The sequence below is a fragment of the Carcharodon carcharias genome, chromosome 14 (assembly GCF_017639515.1).
Source record: "Carcharodon carcharias isolate sCarCar2 chromosome 14, sCarCar2.pri, whole genome shotgun sequence".
Taxonomy (NCBI): Eukaryota; Metazoa; Chordata; class Chondrichthyes; order Lamniformes; family Lamnidae; genus Carcharodon; species Carcharodon carcharias.
In genome coordinates, this window is record NC_054480.1 from 43171131 (window position 1) to 43195173 (window position 24043).

At 44.5% G+C, this 24043-nt stretch overlaps 1 protein-coding gene across 1 annotated transcript; it reads right to left on the reverse strand.

Moving 5' to 3' along the window:
* Positions 1 to 10354: 10354 nt before the first annotated feature.
* Positions 10355 to 22605, reverse strand: fitm2 (fat storage inducing transmembrane protein 2). Its single transcript, XM_041205587.1, has 2 exons — positions 22416 to 22605; positions 10355 to 13324 (listed from the first exon to the last, which is right to left on the reverse strand). Exons 1-2 carry the CDS (start codon positions 22580 to 22582, stop codon positions 12724 to 12726), a joined length of 768 nt encoding a protein of 255 aa, XP_041061521.1. The 5' UTR covers positions 22583 to 22605; the 3' UTR covers positions 10355 to 12723.
* Positions 22606 to 24043: the final 1438 nt, after the last annotated feature.

Consider the following 24043-nt stretch of genomic DNA (forward strand, 5'->3'; position numbering starts at 1 on the left):
GAGTCCATGGGAGAACTAGGGAGACGAGAAGATTTCGGTGATTTCTGAAATCTCATCAGTAGCCTCCCCTGAATGTTGAGACAAGTGAAACGGTCTCAGCATTACAAAGACTGTGCAAATATTCAGGTTCTTACTTTTGGACACCATGTGCACATTAGACATGTCCCTTTGCATGTCACTGATATCTACAATAGTATTTATCATGGTAACTTTCTTTTTTAGATCCGGCCCTTTTCACTTCCAATGTCCACTTCTAACTTAGATAAAATAGAGCAAATTGTAACTTCACTGCTGGGGATTTAAAACTTGATTCTTGAGTTGAGTTGAAAACTTGAGTTTGGGGAGGGAAAATCTAAGAGTTTATCCAGCATCCCTCAGGCTGAGGTAGCATGAGGCTTCCTTTCAACCCTTTTCTTTCCTCTCATGAGGAGCCAACCTGTGTCAGTTGGAAGCTGCTGACACATTTGAGGAAAATTTTTTTCCCACTGATTAACCTGGGGCTGCCGTCAGTTGAGAGTGGACATGTGGCTTTGGAAAGGAGGAAGAAGAGGCTGAAAAAGACTTGCCAATCTCAAGAAGAGACAAGGCCATAGTAATTGGGATCAGAACTGATCTTTGCCTTCAACCGGAGTCAATAAAATAGCTAAAGGTATTATCATGACTTTCCTTGTACCTCAGACTCGGAGCTTTATATTCAGACATGGTGCTTCACTGATGGGCAGACAGGCACGTATAAGTGCCTGTGTCCTTTGAGTTGGTAGCACCGGTAGCGAAAGGATCAGTGAAGGATTTGACAATGAGGTTGGGTGATAACATTGTTCAAGGCCCTATTTCACCATTTCTCTGATGTGCCATCGGCTCTGCCATTACTGGGCTGTTAATTCAAGTCGAGGCTTTCATCGCTGTGATGGTATTTGGTACTGAAGTAGGAGGGAAGTTCTTTTTCTAAAATGGAAGCCGTGTGTTGCGATCCCCGAAGGCAACGTTAAAACTTAGAGAAAATAGAAATTCTGTGATTAACTGAAAAAAAATTACGCCACAAGATTTCATGTTTTTAAACAAAAACAAACTTTCTTGCAAATAGTAAAATTAAAGCAAGCACTAGTAAGTTATAGTTTATAACTATGTATGCTACTAACCCAGCTTTATCTTTACACCCCCCACCCATCCATCCCTCAGAGTTCCCTTATCTTACAAAATCTTGAAGGTAGAGCAACCCAAAAGGTGTGCCCCAGCCCTCTGTAATTAGTTTCTCCTCAGTGTTCCAGCCATTCTCCAAGGTATGAAATTTCATGGGGGGATCCTATTATTAGCTTTTGGCTGAGAGATCCTCCTATTGTCTTTAAAACCTCACGACTGAGAACTTATCAGCTCAAACTCGGGCTTCACTGCATTCTCTAACCTTGTTTTCAAGTCGAGGGACACTGTAGATTTCTCCCTCTAGCTCCAAGCTAAGCAAATTTTCTGGTCTCTCTCTCTCTCTCCTCACAAACTATAAGTGAGCTGCAACCTACACAAGATCAAATCTGCATCTGCATTCTGTGAGAAGCACTAATGTAAATTAAACAAAAAGAACCTTCTAACTCCCACAGTCCATCTCCATGGCAATGTGGAATGCTTTGGGCTGTTCTCAACCAGAAATGCAAATAATTAAATTTTACCTATAAAATAGCCTTTGATTTTGTTACCCATATGAATAATTTATATTTTGAATGGAGTTTACGACCCCTTTCTCCAGACATGCTTTTAACTTCATCTGGCAACTACATATATATTAAGTGTAGACCATCTGGCTCTAAGCTTAGAGATAGGTCAACTACTGTGGCTTAGTGTTTCCACACTTCAAACTCTGACCTTGTAAGATAAGCACATTATCTTTTAACTGTAATTAACCCAAGCTTGTTTGATTTGCATTTACATCAGGGTTGTTCATCAGCCTCCCAACCAGATCCTTAAATTTATCGACATTTAACTTTCAGTTTCAGAATTAAATTGTCACCTCTAACACATTAATGCAAACCATCAAGATAGATGATCATAAGTGGGCCTGTGCTTGTTGCTCCCGATTCACTTCCTGTTGAGCATATAGTTGAAGGGGTGGAGCATACCTTAGGCAGCAAATGGGCATATAGTGTAAATTTAAATCTTGATATAATTTTCTGTCAGGTGTAACAGCTATTTCAGCAAGAGAAAGAAAACTTACAACGACCAGGAAGCAATCATTGTAAATGTACACAATAAATATCAGATGTGGTTAAATTGTTAACATGACCATCAGTTTCAAAACAAATCTGCAGAGCAACGATACAGGACTTCCTTTATCAAATTCAATCATAAGGGCTGAAGAACACTGAGGTGGTGGACGTGAGTGAAAAACCATAAAGCTGCCATTAAGCAAGTAAAATTAAGGAATATACAGAAGTACGTCATTTGGCATTGGTGTTTTTTCCAGTTCCTTGATCTTATCTCCCTAAGCACCTCCCTTATGATTTCAATGGCACAGCACACTGCATTATCAACTCCTCAGCAATCATACAAGGTTTTTTTTTGCTTTAGCAATTTACTGCAGCAGTAAGTAGGATGAGAAGACAAGCTTTGTTTCAGTGGTAGTTGTGGATTTTAATCTTTTTTTTTGTAGCTCCTTGGCTTTCTGAATTTTGATTTTATTTGTACTGGAAATGGAAAAATACCTCTACAGCATTGTTTTATTTGTCTACAAATACTGTCCAATGAATTTTTGAAAGCATCCAAGTTACAGAGGCAATTAATTACCAAGCATGAAATATGCATGGAAAAGTAACTTTTATTTTTTGAACTAAAGGCTAAGGAACTAGTTGGCACTTAAGGAGTAACAAAATACACTGACAGAAATCTTGCAATCTTATCCTACTTTTGGCACAGAAAATTCTTAAAGCAAAATAAAAATCACATAAGGAGTTGCTACGCCATGTGCCATTGAACTCGTAGGGGGGAAGGTTGGAGAGCAGAAGACCAGGGAATAGCAAAAAGTATTGATGCCAAATGACACCGTCAAACTGTGGATTGATTTAATGTCAGAAGATTGCTTTGCAGTGCAGTGTACAGCAAATTACCACTTGATCAACATCCCATCCGTTACCTTAAAATTCACTCCATCCATCACCAGACAGTGGCAGCAGTGTGCACATGTACAAGATGGATTGTAGCAACTCATCAACACTCCATCAACAGCATCTTCCAAAGCCATGACCTCTATCACCTAGAAAAGACAAGGGCAGCAGGCTCATGGAAACACCATCACCTGCAAGAACCTCTCGAAGCCACACCACCCCGACTTGGAACTATATAGTCGTTCCTTCACTGTCGCTGAATTAAAATCCTGAAACACTCTTCCTAATAGCACAATGGGAGTACCCACACCAAATGGACTGAAGCTGTTCAAGCCAGTGGCTCACCGTCACTGCCTGAAGAGCAATTGGAGATGGGCAACAAATGCTGGCCCTGCCAGTGACACCCACATCCCATGAAAATAAAAACTTCATGCTGCCTTCATTACACATAATTGAGGCATGTAGCCCGGTGCTGCTGGCGAGCTGCATGCCTCAATTATGGATAATGAGGGGGCACCTAAAACTAGCCTCCAGCTCTTAAAAGTAGTTTATTCCACTTAAAGGCAAGCTGCAGTAGAACACTAAACTCTAAGAACATCTGAAACAGAAACATTCAAGTGGAAGGAAAATGGAGCATCAGACCAGAGAGAGGGTTCCAGGATTCATCAATGCTGCTCTGGAGGCACCAGTGGCATAGGCATATAGATGCAGAGAGACTGTGCTTCAGCAAGAGGGCCAGGAGCCGGAAGACCTCAAGGGGGATAAGGAAAAACTAACCAAAAGCTGGATTGGGGGACCTGACAGCAGTGCAGAAAGTAGCTTAAAATGTCCTTAAGCATGGTCAAGTTCAGTGAATGAATCTTCACATCACATCTCATACCTACCAAGCTATCAGCCTGTCACACAACCCAATGCACCACACCCCAATCACTCACTCAACAGCAGTCCTTGGCATTTAGGACTCATAACTAACATTCACATGCTCCATATCACTGACACACAACTTCCAACATTGCCAGCCTCACATACACCTTTTGCTGCCTTCACATACCTCCAGCTATTCAGCTATAACAGACAGATTACCCAGATGCAGTGCCACACAATCTGACAGTGCCCTCTTTAGCACTTAGAAGATGCAAAGACATGATCAAGCACAGAACTGTAAAGGAACCACCATAACTTCATCCATTCACCCCTACAGAGATGGTGCTCAGAATTATTGGGTGGCATCTGGTGTTGCTGAGATCAAGAATGATGATGAGTTGCTGCCAAATGCCGCTTCTCAACTGCCTACTCACTCTCATCCTGAGGTAAGTCATAAATGGAAAGCTGCCAATTGTGTGACCATGGATCTCCTGTTTTCCTCCCCACTCTCCTTCATTACCCCAACCCACCATTTCTGCTTTTATGCTTTCAGATTCCAAAGATCTGCTAGCCCCAACACAGCCAAGAGAAAATGAGAGTAAACCCACACCAATGAGGAAGCATTGTCATTTGCAGCCACCAGCTCACATACTAGCACTGGACATACCTTGGATGTTAGTATGGAGTCAAGACCTGCATATGGTGAGACTCCAGGCATTAGTGGGTTAAGTCAAGCCAAAACGAATGGGTGACTCGTGCCAACATCCAGAGGGTAAAGTCACTGTACAAAGGGACTCAGATGAGGAGTGTACAAGGGAACATTGATCATGGCGCACAGCAAGATGCTCTGTGCATTGGCAGGCCCGTCATAGAGCCTCAGTCAATGTCAAGGAATCCTCAGGAGTTTGGTTCCAAAATGACATCATACAGAGCCTGGAGCCCATCCTTTCTACCATTGAAGTGGTGGTCAACTCCTTGACTACACTAGCAGACCTGACCATGATGTGGAATAAGGGTGGCATTATCTGCTATCTCAGTTTCCTCTGCAGCACAGACAGAAGTCATTCCAACATCTCACTGCAGTCATGAGATCTATTCTTGCTGCCACGCAGACTAACAATGCTGCCAGCATTGCTACGGTTCTCATTGGTCAAATGGGCTTTTTAGGGACTCACAGCTGTCCAACAACAGATTACAACCCCCATTTTTCTCCATTCACTTTTATTTTTTAAAAATTTTTTATTCATTTATCCATGGTTTTATCCCTTTTATCCCCCTCTTCTTTTCCATTTTCTATCTTTTTTCCCCCTGCGACTGCACCCCGCCCACACCCACACCCACATCCTCTACAGGGTCATCTGTTACTTGTTCCATGATGTTCTTTCTCCTAATACCACCCTTATTCCACTATTATTACACTCTGCTTTATTACCTTTATGCCACTACCAACACCTTTTTTTAAGCACTAACCACTACCATTAACACTTCCTTTCTCCTTTAGGTCATGACATCTTTGCCAATCCTTCCTTTGTCCCCACCTATTGCTGGCCTTCTAGCCAGCTCCATCTGCCCCACCCCCATTTAGCAGTATAAATTTAATCACATTTCCATTTCTCTTCAGCTCTGAAAAAGGTTCATACAGACTCAAAACTTTTTCTGTTTCTCTCTCCACAGATGGTGCTAGACCTGAGTTTTTCCAACATTTTCTTGTTTTGTGGCAGATTACCAGGAATAGAGGTGCCATCCCTGAGGTACAGCCAGTGGCCCCATGGAACATGAGCCTACTATTTTCTCTCAGGATGATAGCATTTGCTATCCCACCACAGCAACTCTACGAGCACCCTTGCTGTTGCCTGTCAGCTCAAACTGTTGCTCCCTGCCGAGGTTGTGCAGTCCCAAGCTGGACCCTCAAGGCCTAGAGCTGCTCAAGGTCATCTTGCAAGGCCATCTGCAATTCCCCTCCCCCACCCCAGTGACAGTCAGCAGCCTTCCACCAGCCATACTGCAGTCACTAGGTAGCACTGTACAGAAACAAGGCAAAGGAAATCACAAACAGACACGAAGGGTGAATAGTTATTTTGCCTATGTAATGCTGAAGATTATCTGGCTTGTTTGAAATAAAGCAAAGAATTTGAGGCAAGTATCTAAAAAGGGTATGCTTGTATATATTTTATAGCTATAAGAAAAGGAAGACTTAATAGAAATGATCTAACATCCAATCTCTGCAATATGATAGCCAAATGTTATGTAAACAATTACTTGTTTTTGTTAGTTTTATTGATTGTTTCTTCACACCCATCACCTTGGTTTGGATGTGCAAGTACAGGGATGTAACTCTTTTTGAGTTAAAACAATTAAACTAAATGAACAAAATGAAGGACAAATCAAGCACAGCCCCTAATTCAGGTCAGCTGTAAAACCAAGGACAAAGTTTAAAGGAAACTTACAAACCAAAATGTGATTAAGGGGGTCAATAAAACACCCCAGTCCCCGCGGTGCCCACCGAGCATGGAAGGCCTCGAGTGTGCCGGCAGACACCGCGTGCTCCCTCTCCAGGGACACCCGGCCGCGAACGTAGCCGTGGAAGAGGGACAAACACTCGGGCGGGACTCCCCCATCAATCGCCCGCTGCCTGGACCTGTTAATGGCCAACTTGGCCAGGCCCAGGAGCAGGTTCACGAGGAGGTCCTCCTCCTTCTCGACCCCCTTCCGCACCGGGTGTCCATTGATGAGGAGCGTGGGGCTGAAGTGCAAACAAAACATTAATAAAAGGTTTTTTAAATAACTAAAAAGGGAGTGCAGCCTACCACACCCTATATAAGCATGGTCCATAGACTTCACAAGACCACAAAAAGGGCAGGTGTCTTGGGAGTCCGTGAAACTGTGCATTCTCCAATTATAAGGGACTGCTGCATGCAACACCCTCCAACCCAGGTCCCCGATAGAAAGGGGGAGGACACCTCCATAGAGGGCCTCCCATTGGGGGCCTCCACCGCCGGACGGCAACAAGGCACGCCAGGGCATGTCCGGGCAGCGGACGAGGGCGAGAAAATGAAAGGTGTGCAGCAGCAGTCCATACAAAAAGCTCCTACGTGCCGTGCCAAATGGCACAGAGGGCACGTCCCCGAGGTGGCTCATATTGCGGGGCATCAGCATCCGAGGGAGGGTTCGGGGCTTGGGGCCAATGTGGAATTCTGTCCGAACAGGGGAACGCTCAGACCGAAGACCACCGCACACCTGGGCCACCTCGAGACCTAAAATTACTTCGGGTCTGAGCACGACCGTCCTTAGGTCTTGGATGGCATCAGCTGCGACCTGGACACTCATAGACGCGCGACGCGCCAACTCCTGCGGGACCATCCAGCCCAATCCTCCACCACCCAGCACGTCCCCGATCCTGGTCACCCCGGCAGCCACAGCCCTCCTCTCCACCAACCATTGAAAAGGACGGAGGGGCAGATTCCTGAGCAGCGGCTCTCTGACGATAGCCACTACTCCTGACGGGGGAGAGCTGTGTTGCGAGGCGACCATGTTCCAGACTTTGATCAGGTCCTGGTAAAAGACGGGCAACGCCTGCAAGGAGCCACCGAGGCCCCTCTGCCCTATAAACAGGAGCTGCACATCATAGTTGAGGCCGTGCACCTGACGGAAGAAATACGTCATCAGGGCACACCATCTCGGAGGAGGCTCAACGTAAAGGTATCGCTGCAGGGTCTGAAGGCGGAAAGTCGCCACCTGTGTGCGTAGGCACACTAGCGCCTGACCGCCCTCCCTAAGCGGGAGACTCAGAACCTCAGCAGCGACCCAGTGCAATCTTTTGTCCCAGAAGACGTCGACTAAAAATTTCTGGATTTTTGTGACAAAGTCTGGGGGAGGGGTCAAAGTGACCAGCCGATACCACAACATGGCGGCGATCAGCTGGTTTATGACCAGGACTCGACCCCGGTAAGATCGCACTCGGAGCAGTCCTGTCCAGCGCCGCAGGCGAGCGGTGAGTTTCGTCTCCAGTTCCTGCCAGTTCGCCGGCCAGGATTCCTCAGCAGGGCAGAGATGGACCCCCAGGTAGAGGACGCTGGTCCTGCTCCAGGTGAAAGGCCTTAGCTCCTCAGGTAGGGGATCCATCTGCCACGGGCCGACCAGTAGTCCAGAACACATCACAGTTGATCCTGGCAGAAGAAGCGGCAGAGTAGACCTCCTGGCACTCGCGCATCCTCCGCGGGTCCAGCCGGGTCACTAAACATAAGGAGCACGTCATCGGCATAAGCCGAAAGGAACACCCTGATGCCCGGCCCGCGCAGAACCAATCCCGACAACCTCCTCCGCAAGAAGCGCAGGAAAGGCTCCACGCAAACAGCATACAACTGGCCAGACAAGGGGCAGCCCTGACGTACCCCTCTCCCAAAGCGAAGGGGCGCCGTCAGGGACCCGTTAACCTTCACTAGACACTCCGCGGCAGTGTACAGAAGTCTGATCCGGGCGACAAAATGCGTCCCAAACCCGAACGCTCGCAGAGTTCCGAGTAAATATTCGTGATCCACCCTGTCGAATGCCTTCTCCTGATCAAGGGACAGGAAGGCGCTTGACAGACCAGCCCTCTGGGAGTAATGGATGATGTCCCGGACCAGATGGATGTTATTGTAAATTGTACGGTCCGGTACGGTGTAGGACTGGTCAGGGTGATCTTCCCTACCTCCACTTATAATTGCTATCATTGAATTGCCTGATATACTGGCCCATGGGTGCACTGACCTCAACGCTGGATTGTTGTTGTTCGATGATGTTCTGCAAAGATTTTTGTTGGTGGTTTTTATCATTGGGTGGTTTTTATCACTGGGTGGTTACGATTACCAAGGGGACACTGATGGTTCGGATAGATGTGACAATGGACCCATGTTGGTCTGGGGAAGTTGTCCCAGTGGAAGCTGAACCTCAATCCACTCTTCTTGCCTCCTCTCCCTAACGTTGGCATCCAGGTCTCTCGGGGTAATGGTAGTGCGCTCAATGGTGAATGATGAGCTTGTGGAGGTCTCAGCAGACCACCACAAACTTTAACACCCCCTCTAAACTGTACTTCAATGCTCTGCTCAAGCGGTCAATGCGGCAGAACCGCTGTTTGGGAAGGCTGATTGCCACGTGGAGGGATCGTAGAATGCGGCCATCAGCCATGGGTGTAGATGGGGAAGCCCTTGTCCCCCAGCCTCTGGTTCCTCTAGGAGGCCTGAAGGCATGAAGCAAGTACAGCTGACTAGTAGAAGATAAATGTGTTGTGGCTACTGCCAGGATAGCAGGCATTCACTCAGATGAAGGTCTTGGCATGGTCTCACACCAAATGCACTCTCCCACTTGACATCTTAAGCAAACTATAATGCTTTGAAATAAGGAATGGTTGGGGTGAAAATCTATCAGATCGTTGACAGAGACTATAGATTGACTGGCCTCCTTCTATCAGCCCCATTTCTAACTACTTCCTCCCCAAGGTCCTTATCCATGAGGATGTAGATTTTGATGTATATCTGTCCTACATTCAGGAATATCTGAATCTAAGGTATAAATTTTAAAAATATTCAAGTATAAAATTGTACATTGAGTGTTTAAGACCATCTTAACCTTTTGAGTCACTCTGTACTGCTTTGTTGTTTATAGTAATAGCTGTTACTCAACACCTATATCGAACATTTGTCTTTTTAACTAGCATTGAGGAGTAAGGGCCACTGAATAAAGCCAGAGGTCAATGCAAAATGGGCCAGTATATCAGGTAATTCAATTATAGCTATTACAAGTGGAGGTAGGGAAGATCGCCTACATCCCAATACTTGCACACCCAAACCAAGGAGATGGGTGTGAAGAAACAAAAATAGATAAAACTAACAAAAAGTAATTGCTTACATCAACATTAGGCCATCATACGTGAGATAGGGTGCTAGACTATAAATTCTATTAAATCTTCCATTTCTCATAGCTATAAAACCTATACAAGCATACCCTTTTAGATACTGGGTTCAAAGTCTTTATCCAGTTTGTTTTAAAGGAAACAATCTTTGGCATTCTTACAATGTCAGCTTGTCTATAATAGCTTTAATATAATAAAACCTCCCAAGACATGCTTCACAGGAGCTTTAGATAACAGAAACTGACACCAAACCAAAGGAGATATTATGATGGCTGACTAAAAGCTTGGTCAATATGACAGGTTTTAAGGAGTGTCTTAAAGGAGCAGAGCAGATTAGGTTGGGGTGTGAATGCCAGAATTTAGGAATAAGGCGGCTGATGGCGCAGCCACCACAGTTGGGTGAAAGTAGTAGCCAGAGTAGGAAGAACCAGAGTTCTTGGAGGGTTTTACGGCTGGAGGTATTTAAAAGGACAACAATAATCTTTTAACGCAATTACAAAATCAAAACTCATTAAAAATATTAAATATTTTAATGGAAAAATACTTAGCTGTTCAATTGTGAACATGCAAAGCTAAAATTGTGTTACAATTGCATGCTCTTTTCCTTCATACAGTATTTCAAACAACAAACCAGGTAGATCAAAGACTGTCTAGATTCTGGGAGAACCTTAAAACAGGACACAGTATAATGTTAAATTTCAAAGTCAATATCACTTGCATTAAAATTTAGTAAGCTTTTGAATATACAATGGCAAATTCCCAAACCATTATGCACATCTACTTTGCTCAATCCAATTCATTAAATTCATTTTCTTAAATAGATTATATGTTTCTTTATTTACAGATGAAACATTTCAAGACATTATGCAGTAGTAACTTTTCTTAATTCTACACAAGTTAGTTAACAGCACGAGTTTAACTTTCAAAAAATTTTTCATTGCATTCAAAGCATGGAACGAAATGTGAATCGGATAATCACTATTTTAATATACATTCCTCCTATGTGAATAGAACTGACAAAAACAGGTTAACAGAAGCAGAGTTGTAAACACTGGTTTAAATGCTATAGAATTACTTCATAACATTATTACAACACCAGAGTTCATGATCTTTTCCAAGTCCACATTGCTGTCAGTAACATACAAGCAGCTCTTAAAAATACAATCCATACACAGAATGAGACGGATATACCACTCTGAGTAATTTTCTCCCTATATCACAAAGAAATCTTCAGTTGCAGCATCCCACACATATTTTCGTTCTAACAGTACAACATTATAAATTTCAACACTAACTTCTTAAACCCTCCTGGCACTATAAATATTGGTACACAAACAACTTGTCAGCAGTGTTCTCTACAAGCATTTGGAGGGTGACAACCATGCTTTGAAGGTAAAATATTTGCAGCAATATTGGCACCATATATTTTAGGCAAGTCACAATAAAGTTAACAGTTTAAGCGACATCCCAGTTGGAGAAAAGAAGAAGTAACTCTTGTCCACTCTTGGGGTGAAAACATAATAGCTGTAGGAACAGATGCAGGCACCCTACAACAAATATTATTCAAATTGGATTATACTATTTCATAATTTAGTGTAGGTTTACAAATAAACTGTTTTTAATACATCTGGAATATACAATGAAAAATACAATGACATTTTAACTGCCTGGTAAAAGCTTAATTGAATTATTAGCATGTTGGATCAATTTGCTTGACTCAAGTTTTAAAGTTAAGGCTAATAATTAGCTGCTAGCTAAATGATAACTTTCACCAAAAGCGTAATACTAAATTTAATAGGCCTATGTACTGAGACATGATGGGTATAGTCTATTTCAATAGAAATTCTACTCTTAGTACTTGAATATCTCCAATTACTACTACTATTTGTTCAGGGCAATTGCAACTAAAACTAATTTGTCTTTTTTTTCTACCAATTGCCGCCACTGGATATTTCTTCCCTGATCTTGTGTACACAATTTTTTTAAATGTCCAAAAATACAAATTTCTCAATGGAATTACAGATTATCATTTGCATAGAATTGTTTTTCTTTAAACCATCATAGAACAGAGGGAAAAGTTGAAATAAAGGATGCATAACCTTTAGCATAGTGTACATGCAAAAGATAATGATGTACTAAAAATATGGAGATTTGAGAAATATATAAATGAAGACAAAGGTATTAAATAGCAACCACCCTGATTAATAACAACTATTTCATTCTGAATAACAAAATTGCAGTGATATAAGTATAAAATATTGCTGATATATATTAAACTGCGTGGGCAACAATCAAGAGAAGCACAATAATTGCCAACATCTTCTATAAGAGTTGAATGTCAGTTATTATTATTCCATAATTACACTTAGACTGCTGCATGGCTAAATATGCAGATATAATGTAAGCTGCAAATATATTTTTTCCTCCTTTAAAATACTGCTGCTTCCAGCAATAAAAATTCAAACCAATTTAGCCTGACACAGAAATTGAAAGCTAATCTTCTGTAACCCATGCAACTCAAATTTAAAATCTACCCCAGCAAGGCACATACAAATGACAAAGCAAGGAACCACTAGAAAGCAAATCCACAATACTAACACAAACACATTTTAAACCACATTCAGGTTATTATTAGTATTCTCATGTGGAAACTGATTATATTAATCAGACTTTATCCCTAGTGTTCAAAATTGGTCCTTGCCTCTGCCATCAGATCTCACTAAATGATCCAGGTTCATGAATGGAGAATACTAATCATTTGCAGACACTTTGTATTGCCAAAGTAGAAGCCGTCGCCTTTATGTTTGGAGCCTATAGGCATGATGGGTATAGTCTATATTAATAGAAATTCTACTCTTCGTACTTGAATATCTCCGATTACTACTTCTTTTTCTTCCCAACTTCAGGTGGTAGTCCAGGAGAAATATGTTTCTTATACCAAAACCTGTATGTTCCATACCAGGCAGAAATTCCAAAAGCAACCCCGATTATTTTATGAGGCATATCATGAAAATACACTGCAGTACAAAAAAACATCCAGACCCACAACAGAAGCAAGGCATTTAAAGCAATAAACAGCGACTTAATGATTGTAGCGGTGGCCTTTCCTGGTTTTTGCTCCATCTTGTGAAGTTCATTCATGACTGCTATTTCTTCTGTTATTATCAGTGCACAGTATGACAATAAGAACGAGTGTCCAGAGATGTCGAAGCCAAGCCACAAATGGCCATGTTTCTTGCAAGTGTATAGGTTTTCAAATTCCTGGAGAACAGTCATATTTTGAGATTCATAGCACTCACCCGTGAAATTTTCAATAATGTGAAAGAACCTTGTGCTAAGAAACCAAATGGCAGTTCCCACCACACATGAGGTGATGCGACGTACTGCAAACAGGACATCCTTTTGAAGAAAGTAATTTGAGGTGAAAACAAAGGGAAGCAGCAGGCCCAAGGTCCAGCCCCATGAAAATTTGACAAAATACCTACAAAAACAAAAGTAAAATAACTTTAATGCCAAGATAGTTCCTGAGCGATCTCATTTTCAATTTAGGGGTTAGTGCAGCAATAAATAACTAATTGCTTAAGATCCTCATTGTAAACCACTTAATCATATAGTTCCATCAATTATAATTGAAAATGTTACTTAAGCTTTTCAGTTTCTAATCAGAGTATTTCTTACAAATCAAATTATCTTAGGGTCTCTAAGATAACTCAAATTTTCCCCTGCAGATTTTTAAAATAATTTACTGTATTATCAGTTCTCCCTAAAAGATTAAAGGGAAGGTTAGATTGGAGAGATCAGAAAGATTAACAAATAAATATATATGATGTAAAATTCTATCACAAACCTTTTGAAGTGTGTCATAATCATCCAGTTTTGTGGTTTATATTAAAACTTTAGAGGTTAACATTTAGATCTGAGGAGATTAAAATTATGTGGGTACGGTGATTAAAATTCTGGACTTTAGAAATTGCCAGACCACCTGAAGAGAGAGGGAGACTTATTTGGCTTGAATACTGGAGGCAGAGATAGTGTCTGCCAAGAGCTGAAAAACAGCTATAAACCAAGGGCAAAAGGGCTATTAAAATCAGGTGTATTTCTGGAATGGAGTCAGTGTTTATTTCATGCTTGAACTGGAGTGTCCACATTTGTGAGGTGCTTAACTTAACTTAACTTAGTTGGAGCTAGTGGAAGAGAGCCCATACCTCAGAAGGTTAGCAGAAACACTGAAAAGAATCAAAGTGAATTCCTGAGAGCTGTGGCACTTTAGATGGTCCCTAGGAAGTGAACAAAGCTTCAAGAGCGTGATAAGTAGCAAAGACTTTCTGTTTGGGGGTGGGGGGAGGGGGGGGAAGAGAGGGAGGAGTGGCAAGTAAAGGGCACAAGACAGCAGCAATAGGGGCAGGGTGTTTATTGGTTGGGGAGGGGGTGCTTGGAGCTGTAAGGCAGAAGATTAGAGACAGGCAAGGACTGGAGGAATTTAAACACAAGGATGGGCATTTTGAATTTAAGGTGTTGGGAAACAGAAGCCAACACAGGTTAACAAGACCATGAGTAATGGGCTGAGTCATGGTTGACTAGGACTTGGTAAAGATAATATTTACAGAATTTTGGATGAGCTGATTTTCGTGAGGATGGGGATGGGACGCCAGCCATGGCAGCATTGAGTTAATGAAGTCTGAAGATGACAAAACATGGATATAGGTGTCAGCAGCAGATGCGATGATACAAAATCAGAAATGGGCAATGTTATGCAGTTAGAAGGTGATCTTTGTGATGATGACGATATGGGATGAGAGATTCAGCTCAGTCACACGGCACTCTGAAGTCGTGACAAGTCCCAATCGGCCTGAGAAGTGGTTGGGAAGGGGGATGGAATCAGTGGCAACAAGTACAGAGTTCATGCAGATGCATTTGGAAATGACAGTATAGGTAGGAGTGACCAGCAGAAAGTTGTTCTGGAGAAGAAAGTACTGACCCCATACTGAGGATACTATCCATCACGTTGTTTGGCACTATCACTGTTTTAAATGATTCAGATCATAGCCAGCAGCTTGGGACCCATGAGGCACTTTAGGCCATCAGCAGCAACAGAAGTTCTTCAACCACAATCTGTAACCTCATGACTTGGCATATTTCTCACTCGACCATTACCATCAACCCAGGGATCAACACTGGTTGAATAAGGAGTGCAGGAGAGCATGCCAGGAGCAGCACCAGGCAGACCTAAAAATGAGGTGTCAACCTGGTGAAGGTACAACACAGGACTACATACATGATAAACAGCAGCAGCAGGTGATAAACAGAGACCCCCCAACCAATGGATCAGATACACTCTGCAGTTCTGATGCATCCAGTCACAAATGGTGGCAGCTAAGTAAACAACTAACCACAGGAGGCTTCAGAAACATCCTTAATGATATGGGAGCCCAGAACATCTGTGCAAATGACAAGGCTGAAGTGTTTGCAACCATCTTCAGCCAAAAGTACCAAGTGAATGATCCATCTCAGCCTCCTCATGAGGTCCCAACATCACAGATGCCATTCTTCAGCCAATTTGATTCACTCCACGTGATATCAAGAAATACTTGACAGCACTTGATACTGCAAAGTCTATGGGTCCTGACAACATCTCAGCTATAGTACTGAAGACTCAAGAACTAGCCACACCCTAGCCAAATTGTTCCAATGCCACTACAACACTGGCATTTTCCCATCAATGTAGAAAATTTCACAAGTATGCCTTGTTCACAAAAAGGACAAATCCAATCCAGCCCCATCAGTCTACCCTCGATCATCAAGCAGCACTTGCACAGCAATAGCCTGCTCGCTGACACTCAGTTTGGGTTCTCCTTGGGCCACTCAGCTCCTGACCTCAATACCGCCTTAGTACAAACATGGAAAAAAACAGCTGAACTTCAGGAGTGAGGTGAAAGTGAATGCCCTTGACATCAAGGCAGCATTTGACTGAGTGTGGCATCAAGAAGCCCTAGTAAAATTGAAGTCAATGGGAATCAGGGGGAAAACTCTTCACTAGTTGGAGTCATAACTAGCACAGAGGCAGATGGTTGTAGTTGTTAGGGGTCAATTGTCGCAGTTCCAGGACATCACTGATGCTCCTCAGGGTAGTGCCCTTGCCCAACCATCTTCAACTGCTTCATTACTGACCTTCCCTCCATCATAAGATCAGAAGTGCAAGTGTTCAGTAATGATTGCACAATGTTCAGCACCATTCACAATTCCTCACATACTGAAGCAGCCCATGTCCATATGCAGCAAGATCTGGGCAACATTCAGGATGATAAGCGGCAAATAACATTAGCACCATACAAGTGCCACACAATGACTATCTCCAACAAGAGAGAATTTATTTCCCTTTGATATTCAAAGTATCATTGCTGAATCCCCCACCATCAACATGCTGGGGGGTTATCATTGGTCAGAAAATGAACTGGACCAGCCATACAAACGCTATGGCTACAAGAGCGGGTCAGAGGTTGGAAATTCTGCACTGCCTGACTCCCGAAAGCCTGGCCATCATCTACAAGGCACAAGTCAGGAGCATGATGGAATACTCTCCACTTGCTGGATGAGTGCAGCTCCAACAACACAAGAACTTCGACACCATCCAGGACAAAACAGCCCGCTTGATCGGCACCCCATCCATCATCTTAAACATTAATTCCCACCACCAATGCACAGTGGCAGCAGTGCGACCATGTACAAGATGCACTGCAATAACTCGCCATGCCTCCTTCAACAGCATCTCCCAAACCCACAACCTCTCTCGCCTAGGAGGACAGCAGATACATGGAACCATCATAACCTGCAAACTCACCTCCAAGCCACAGACCACTATGACTTGGACTACGTTGCAATTCCTTCACTGTGGCTGTGTCAAAAACCTGGAGCTCATTTCCTAACAGTAACTACACCAAATGAACTGCAGCTGTTCAAGAAGGCAGCTTACCACCACCTTCTCAATAGCAATTAGGAATGGACAACAAGTGGTGTCCTTGCCTGCGGTGCTCACATCCCATTAAGAAAAATAAAATCCAGTACTTTATGCAACAAGATAATCTTTCAACAGGCAATGCAGACTTTGATAATACAAGTGTCATGCCCAGTGAAGACATTTCCTATTCATAACTTTAAACATGGAAAACAGTATATAATTCTCTGGAACTGTCTTTTATTTAAAAAGGAACATTATCGAGACTGCTAAGATGGCTGCCAAAAGTCAATTCTCTTACACAATTTCAGACTACCTCAAATCCTTCAGAAAGTTATTCATTGAATGACCATAGGCGGGGTCCTCCTTTGAATGGGTTTCATCTTGGCATCCCATTGATGGAATTTACAACTGCTTTTGTTCATGGGCTCACCTGAAACTCAAATCTATAATCCCCCAAAACTCCCTGGCTCTGAGCTTGAAACTCAATAAAGGGCACTTTCAGGATGCCAATGCATCACATGTATTCACCCATCCATTCTCCATTGTACAGCAATGACTTCTGGCTTTAAATCATTCTGGGTGGACAATATAACTATTTGATCACCTGATCTACATTGCTATTATCCAAAGAGAAACTGGTCAGTCTGCAGAGAACACAGCAAGAAATAGCAGCTGCAGATAAAGGCAGTAACATCGACACCTTTTAAAACCTGGAGATGGCTACATCTTAAGTCTCCCAGCCATTCTTTTTTAAAGTCCACCAGCCATTCTTTTTCAAAGTCCAACAGTGCAGAAGCTAGATTTCCTGGTAAGAAAACTACAAGTAACTCACTATACTGAATATCCATCCCTTCATGGGATATCTTGCATTAACCATGATTTACAACTGCAGCTATTGAAGCCGCAGACTACCCTTCATGAGCAAAGACACTTTCTTCAGCAGGCCTGCAATGACTGCTTTTCCTACAGGCCAAACATGTAAACTATAAACCATTCTTTGTTTCCAACTTGTAAAAGTCCACCATCTCTTTACCTATAACCTTTCTCAAGCATGTGCATGCTGAGTGATTCATGTAGCATTAGACTTTCGGGGTGAATCCAAGAATAAATAATCATCTTTCTTTAAACCCACAAAAGCTTGCTACTGATTATTCAAAATTGATCACACTCCTACTTTTCTGAAGAAACACAGGCAATAAGGGAAGGGAATTTGGGGAAGGGCTGTTCTCTCTCATACAAAAACAAAAATAGCTGTAAAAACTCAGCAGGTCCAACAGCATTGCGGAGAGGAATACATTTAACATTTCGAGTCTGTATGACTCTTCATCAGAACTAAGGAAATATAGAAATGAGGTGAAATATAAGCTGGTTGAGGGGGTAGGACAGATAGAGCTGGATAGAGGGCCAGTGATAGGTGGAGGCAAAAAAGAGATTGCCAATGATGTCATAGACAAATGGATAGAGGGGTATTGACGGTGGTGATATTAGCCAAGGAATGTGTTAATGGTGACATTAAGGATAGAAAGCAGGATGAGCAAGTGACAGATAGCCCTAGTGGGAGTGGGGGTGGGGTGGGGGGAAGGGATTGAAATAAGCTAAAAGGTGGAGATAAAACAATGGATGGAAATAATTTTAAAATTAATGGAAATAGATGGGAAAAGAAAAATATATTAAAGAAATTATAAGTTATTGGAAAAAGGGGGAAATCAGAAAGGGGGCAGGGATGGAGGAGAGAGTTCATGATCTGAAGTTTTTGAACTCAATGTTAAGTCCGGAAGGCTGTAAAGTGCCTAGTCGGAAGATGAGCTGCTGTTCCTCCAGTTTGAGCTTCACTGGAACATTGCAGCAGGCCAAGGGCGGACACGTGGGCATGAGAGCAGGGTGATGTGTTGAAACGGCAAGTGACAGGGAGGTCTGGGTCATGCTTGTGGACAGACCGAAGGTGTTCTGCAAAGCGGTCACCTAGTCTGCGCTTGGTCTCTCCAATGTAGAGGAGACCGCATTGGGAGCAGCGAATGTAGTAGATAAAATTGAGGGAAGTGGAAGTGAAATGCTGCTACACTTTAAAGAAGTGATTAGGCCCATGGACGGTCGGGGGCGGGGGGGTAAAGGGGCAGATGTTGCACCTTCTGTGATTGCATGGGAAGGTGCCGTGGGAGGGGGTTGAGGTGTAGGGGGTGATGGAGGAGTGGACCAGGGTGTCCCGGAGGGAACAATCCTTGCAGAATGCTGTCCAGGGGTGGGGGTGGGGGGGGGGGTGGTGAAGGGAAGATGTGTTTGGTAGTGGAATCGTGCTGGAGTTGGCGGAAATGGTGGATGATCCTTTGAATGCAGAGGTTGGTGCGGTAATAAGTGAAGACAAGGGGGACCCTATCATGGTTCTGGGAGGGAGAGGAAGGTGTGAAGGCGGATGCGCAGGAGATGGGCCAGACATGGTTGAGGGCCCTGTCAACCACTGTGGGTGGAAAACCTCGGTTAAGGAAGACATGTCAGAGGAACTGTTTTTGAAAGTGGCATCATCAGAACAGATGTGACGGAGGCGAAGGAACTGAGAGAATGAGATGGAGTCCTTACAGGAAGTGGGGTGTGAGGAGCTGTAGTCGAGGTAGCTGTGGGAGTCAGTAGGCTTGTAATGGATATTGGTGGACAGTCTATCACCAGAAATTGAGACAGAGAGGTCAAGAAAGGGAAGTGTCAGTGATGGACCAAGTGAAAATGATGGAGGAGTGGAAATTGGGGACAAAATTAATAGATTTTTCCAGGTCCAGACGAGAGCATGAAGCAGCACCTAAACCGTCATCGACGTACTGGAGGAAGAGTTGTAGGAGGGGGCCTGAGTAGAACTGGAACAAGGAATGTTCCACATACCCCATAAAGAAACAGGCATAACTGGGGCTCATGTGGGTACCCATAGCCACACCACCACCCCCCTCAACAAGCTTATATTTCACCTCTTTTCTATATTTCCTTAGTTCTGATGAAGACTCATACGGACTCAAAACATTAACTGTATTCCTCTCCGTAGATGCTGTTGGACTTGCTGAGTTTTTCCAGCTATTTTTGTTTTTGTTTCAGATTTCCAGCATCCGCAGTGATTTGCTTTAATCTCAGTTCTCTCTCATCCTTGTATGTAACATAAGGATTGAAAAAGTAGTGTCCCATAGATAATGCTGCATTCCCTCCAGTTTATATGAAATCTATATTTAAACATTGTCTGCCAAGAAGATACAGTGAGGATAAATTTCAAGAGCAACTTGTGCACTCATAACACTTTCCTCTACAATAACTCAGAGCAACGCATGTGGAAAACAGAATTACCTGGAAAAACTCAGTAGGTCTGGCAGCATCGGCGGAGAAGAAAAGAGTTGACGTTTTGAGTCCTCATGACCCTTCAACAGAACTAGGTGAATCCAAGGAGAGGGGTGAAATATTAGCTGGTTTAAGGTGGGGGAGGTGCGGGGGGAGAGAAGTGGAGGAGGGGGGTGTGGTTGTAGGGACAAGCAAGCAGTGATAGGAGCAGTTAATCAAAAGATGTCACAGACAAAAGAACAAAAGAACACAGGTGTTGAAGTTGGTAATATTATCTAAACGAATGTGCTAATTAAGAATGGATGGTAGAGCACTCAAGGTATAGCTCTACTGGGGGTGGGGGGGCAGAAAAGATTTAAAAATAATGGAAATAGGTGGGAAAAGAAAAATCTATATAAATTATTGGAAAAAACAAAAGGAAGGGGGAAGAAACGGAAAGGGGGTGGGGATGGAGGAGGGAGTTCAAGACCTAAAGTTGTTGAATTCAATATTCAGTCCGGAAGGCTGTAAAGTGCCTAGTCGGAAGATGAGGTGCTGTTCCTCCAGTTTGCGTTGGGCTTCACCGGAACAATGCAGCAGGCCAAGGACAGACATGTGGGCAAGAGAGCAGGGTGGAGTGTTAAAATGGCAAGCGACAGGGAGGTTTGGGTCTTTCTTGCGGACAGACCGCAGGTGTTCTGCAAAGCGGTCGCCCAGTTTACGTTTGGTCTCTCCAATGTAGAGGAGACTGCATTGGAAGCAACGAATGCAGTAGACTAAGTTGGGGGAAATGCAAACGAAATGCTGCCTCACTTGAAAGGAGTGTTTGGGCCCTTGGACGGTGAGGAGAGAGGAAGTGAAGGGGCAGGTGTTACATCTTTTGCTTGGGCATGGGGAGATGCCATAGGTGGGGGTTGAGGAGTAGGGGGTAATGGAGGAGTGGACCAGGGTGTCCCGGAGGGAACGATCCCTACGGAATGCCGCCAGGGGGGTGAAGGGAAGATGTATTTGGTGGTGGCATCATGCTGGAGTTGGCAGAAATGGCGGAGGATGATCCTTTGAATGCGGAGGCTGGTGGGGTGATAAGTGAGGACAAGGGAGACCCTATCATGTTTCTGGGAGGGAGGAGAAGGCGTGAGGGCGGATGCGCGGGAGATGGGCCGGACACGGTTGAGGGCCCTGTCAACGACCGTGGGTGGAAAACCTCGGTTAAGGAAGGAGGACATATCAGAGGAACTGTTTTTGAAGGTAGCATCATCAGAACAGATGCGACGGAGGTGAAGGAACTGAGAGAATGGGATGGAGTCCTTACAGGAAGCAGGGTGTGAGGAGCTGTAGTCAAGGTAGCTGTGGGAGTCGGTAGGCTTGAAATGGATATTGGTGGACAGTCTATCACCAGAGATTGAGAAAGAGAGGTCAAGGAAGGGAAGGGAAGTGTCAGAGATGGACCACGTGAAAATGATGGAGGGGTGGAGACTGGAAGCAAAATTAACAAATTTTTCCAAGTCCCGACGAAAGCATGAAGCGGCACCGAAGTAATCATCGATGTACTGGAGAAAGAGTTGTGGAAGGGGGCCGGAGTAGAACTGGAACAAGGAATGTTCCACATACCCCATAAAGAGACAGGCATAGCTGGGGCCCTTTCGGGGACCCATGGCCACACCTTTTATTTGGAGGAAGTGAGAGGAGTTGAAGGAGAAATTGTTCAGTGTGAGAACAAGTTCAGCCAGACGGAGGAGAGTAGTGAAGGATGCGGATTGTTCGGGCCTCTGTTCGAGGAAGAAGCTAAGGGCCCTCAGACCATCCTGGTGGGGGATGGAGGTGGAGGGGGATTGGACATCCATGGTGAAGAGGAAGCGGTTGGGGCCAGGGAACTGGAAATTGTTGATGTGACGTAAGGTGTCAGAGGAATCACGGATGCAGGTGGGAAGGGGAGAGAGAAGGGAGTCAAGATAACAAGAAATGAGTTCCGTGGGGCAAGAACAGGCTGACATGATCGGTCTACCGGGACAGTTCTGTTTGTGGATTTTGGGTAGGAGGTAGAAGCGAGGTTGGGCGACTTTCAACGCATGGGGAGCCTGTGTGCAAATAATTGCTTTCTATATCAACAAACATTGTGAATAATGCAAAAGCTTTTGCAGTGCGAACTCCCCTTTACTTCGCGCTGGTGTCAGTTTAAGTCCTTTCTCTATTTATACTGCATTCACAACAAAACTGGGATCAAGTAGCTGATGGCGGGCGAGAGGAAAATCTGCAACCGCCGCTCTTGGAGCTCAATTGGGCGGGAGGCATCACTCTCCGCTCAGGCCCCGAGCCCTTCAATACTCACACATTCAGGGCATTGCGCCGGTTGGAGAAATAGGACTCGGCCGGGGGCTGGCTGGCTTTGAGCAGCGAGCCGCCCAGGGTGATGAGAACGAACAGCAGCGCTAGATACCGGCGAATCCAGGCCCGGTGAAGGCCGTTCAGCAGCCAGATAAAACCATCCACAGACATCTTCAGCCCAGCAGCGACAAACCCCGCCCCTTCATGCCATTGGTGGAAAATATAAGGTTTCCCCCCGTCTCACACCATCTGGGGTGAGTAGCCGGCCCCGCCCCCCCACCCCATTGGTGAAAAATACACAGCCCTGCCCTCATACCATTGGTGGAAAGCGCCCGACTCCCTCTCCTTCATCCTATTGGCGGGAAAATGCCCGGCCCCGCCCCCTCACTCCATTGGTGGAAAATACTCGGCTCCGTCTTTATATGGATCCAAAAGCCTGGAATATTTCCCTATAGCTCTCCAACCCTTATCTCACTTTCCTCTTTTAAAGCACTCATTAAAATTTACCTCTTGTCTGCTCTAATTACTCCTTACTGACTTGGTGTCATACTTGGTTTTATAGTGCTCCTATGGAGCACTTATGGCTTTTCCTTACGTTAAAGGTGCTAAAGAAATATAAGTTGTTGCTGTTGTGATTGCAGATGAGCTCAGGTAGGGATGGTGTTACAGAACTGGGAATTTGGCGCTCTTAGCTGGCAGGGGAGATACCATCATCGCGTTTCTGCCAGGGAAAGAGAAATGGCTATAACTAGTTGAACTCCTTCCCATGGGGTACCTAACACCATCTGAGGCATGGTGAAGGGCAGCAAGCAAGGAACAGGAATGAATAGGACCTTCTTCACCAAGAGGATCCTATTCAAGCTGTGTGGTGTCGAGGCTACGGAGATCTACTGCCTACAGGATTTCCCCAGCGCTGGTTTCTTTGATGTGACCTTCAAGCAAGTGGCAGCTTGTGTCAATCTCCTGAAGGTGTTTGAGGAAAAGAAAGACCTGCCAGAAATGAAGATCCTGACGGCGGAGCCGCTCTTTGCTCTACCGTTGCAACGAGAACGGGTTGCGATGGTGCATCTGTACAACCCCTACGTCCCTGTTGCTGATGTGCTCACCTTCCTTACAAGGTACTTCGATAAGATTGGGAGCTGCACTGAGGTTAAAGATAATTTGGGGATCTGGACATGTATACGCCAGGTTAAGGTAACGCTCAAGACCGACGGTAAGGGAGCCGTCTTCCACCCCCCTTCCAGATTCGCTATCGGGGGAAGCCGTGGTTACCTTGTCTACGCTGGGCAACCCAAACTTTGTCGCTCATGCGGCAAGTCTGGTCATGTGGCGGCCAACTGCAGTGCTGTCCTCTGCAAGAACTGCAAACAGGAAGGGCACCAGACAAAAGATTGTAAACAGGCTAAGTGCTGCAACCTGTGTGGCGAGGCAAGTCACCTCTACAAGACCTGCCCCAAACGTTGCCGTACTTATGCACAGGCAGCCAAAGCCAACGAGGGGGAAGCAGAAGAAATGCCTCGTGTCACTCCAACTACCAAGGCCCCCAGGGAGAACAACGGGACAAAGGAGGACACAGAGAGAGACAAGGTGGAGGAAAAGATTGGGGCAACAGACGGCCAACCAACAGCACTG

What these genes read in the sequence shown, in the direction of transcription:
- fitm2 (XM_041205587.1), bottom strand. Translation starts at nt 22,582, where the DNA reads ATGTCTGTGGATGGTTTTATCTGGCTGCTGAACGGCCTTCACCGGGCC. An exon ending in CGGCGCAATGCCCTGAATGT is followed by an intron (nt 13,325 to 22,415) that starts GTGAGTATTGAA and finishes TTGTTTTTGTAG; the next exon opens with GTATTTTGTCAAATTTTCAT.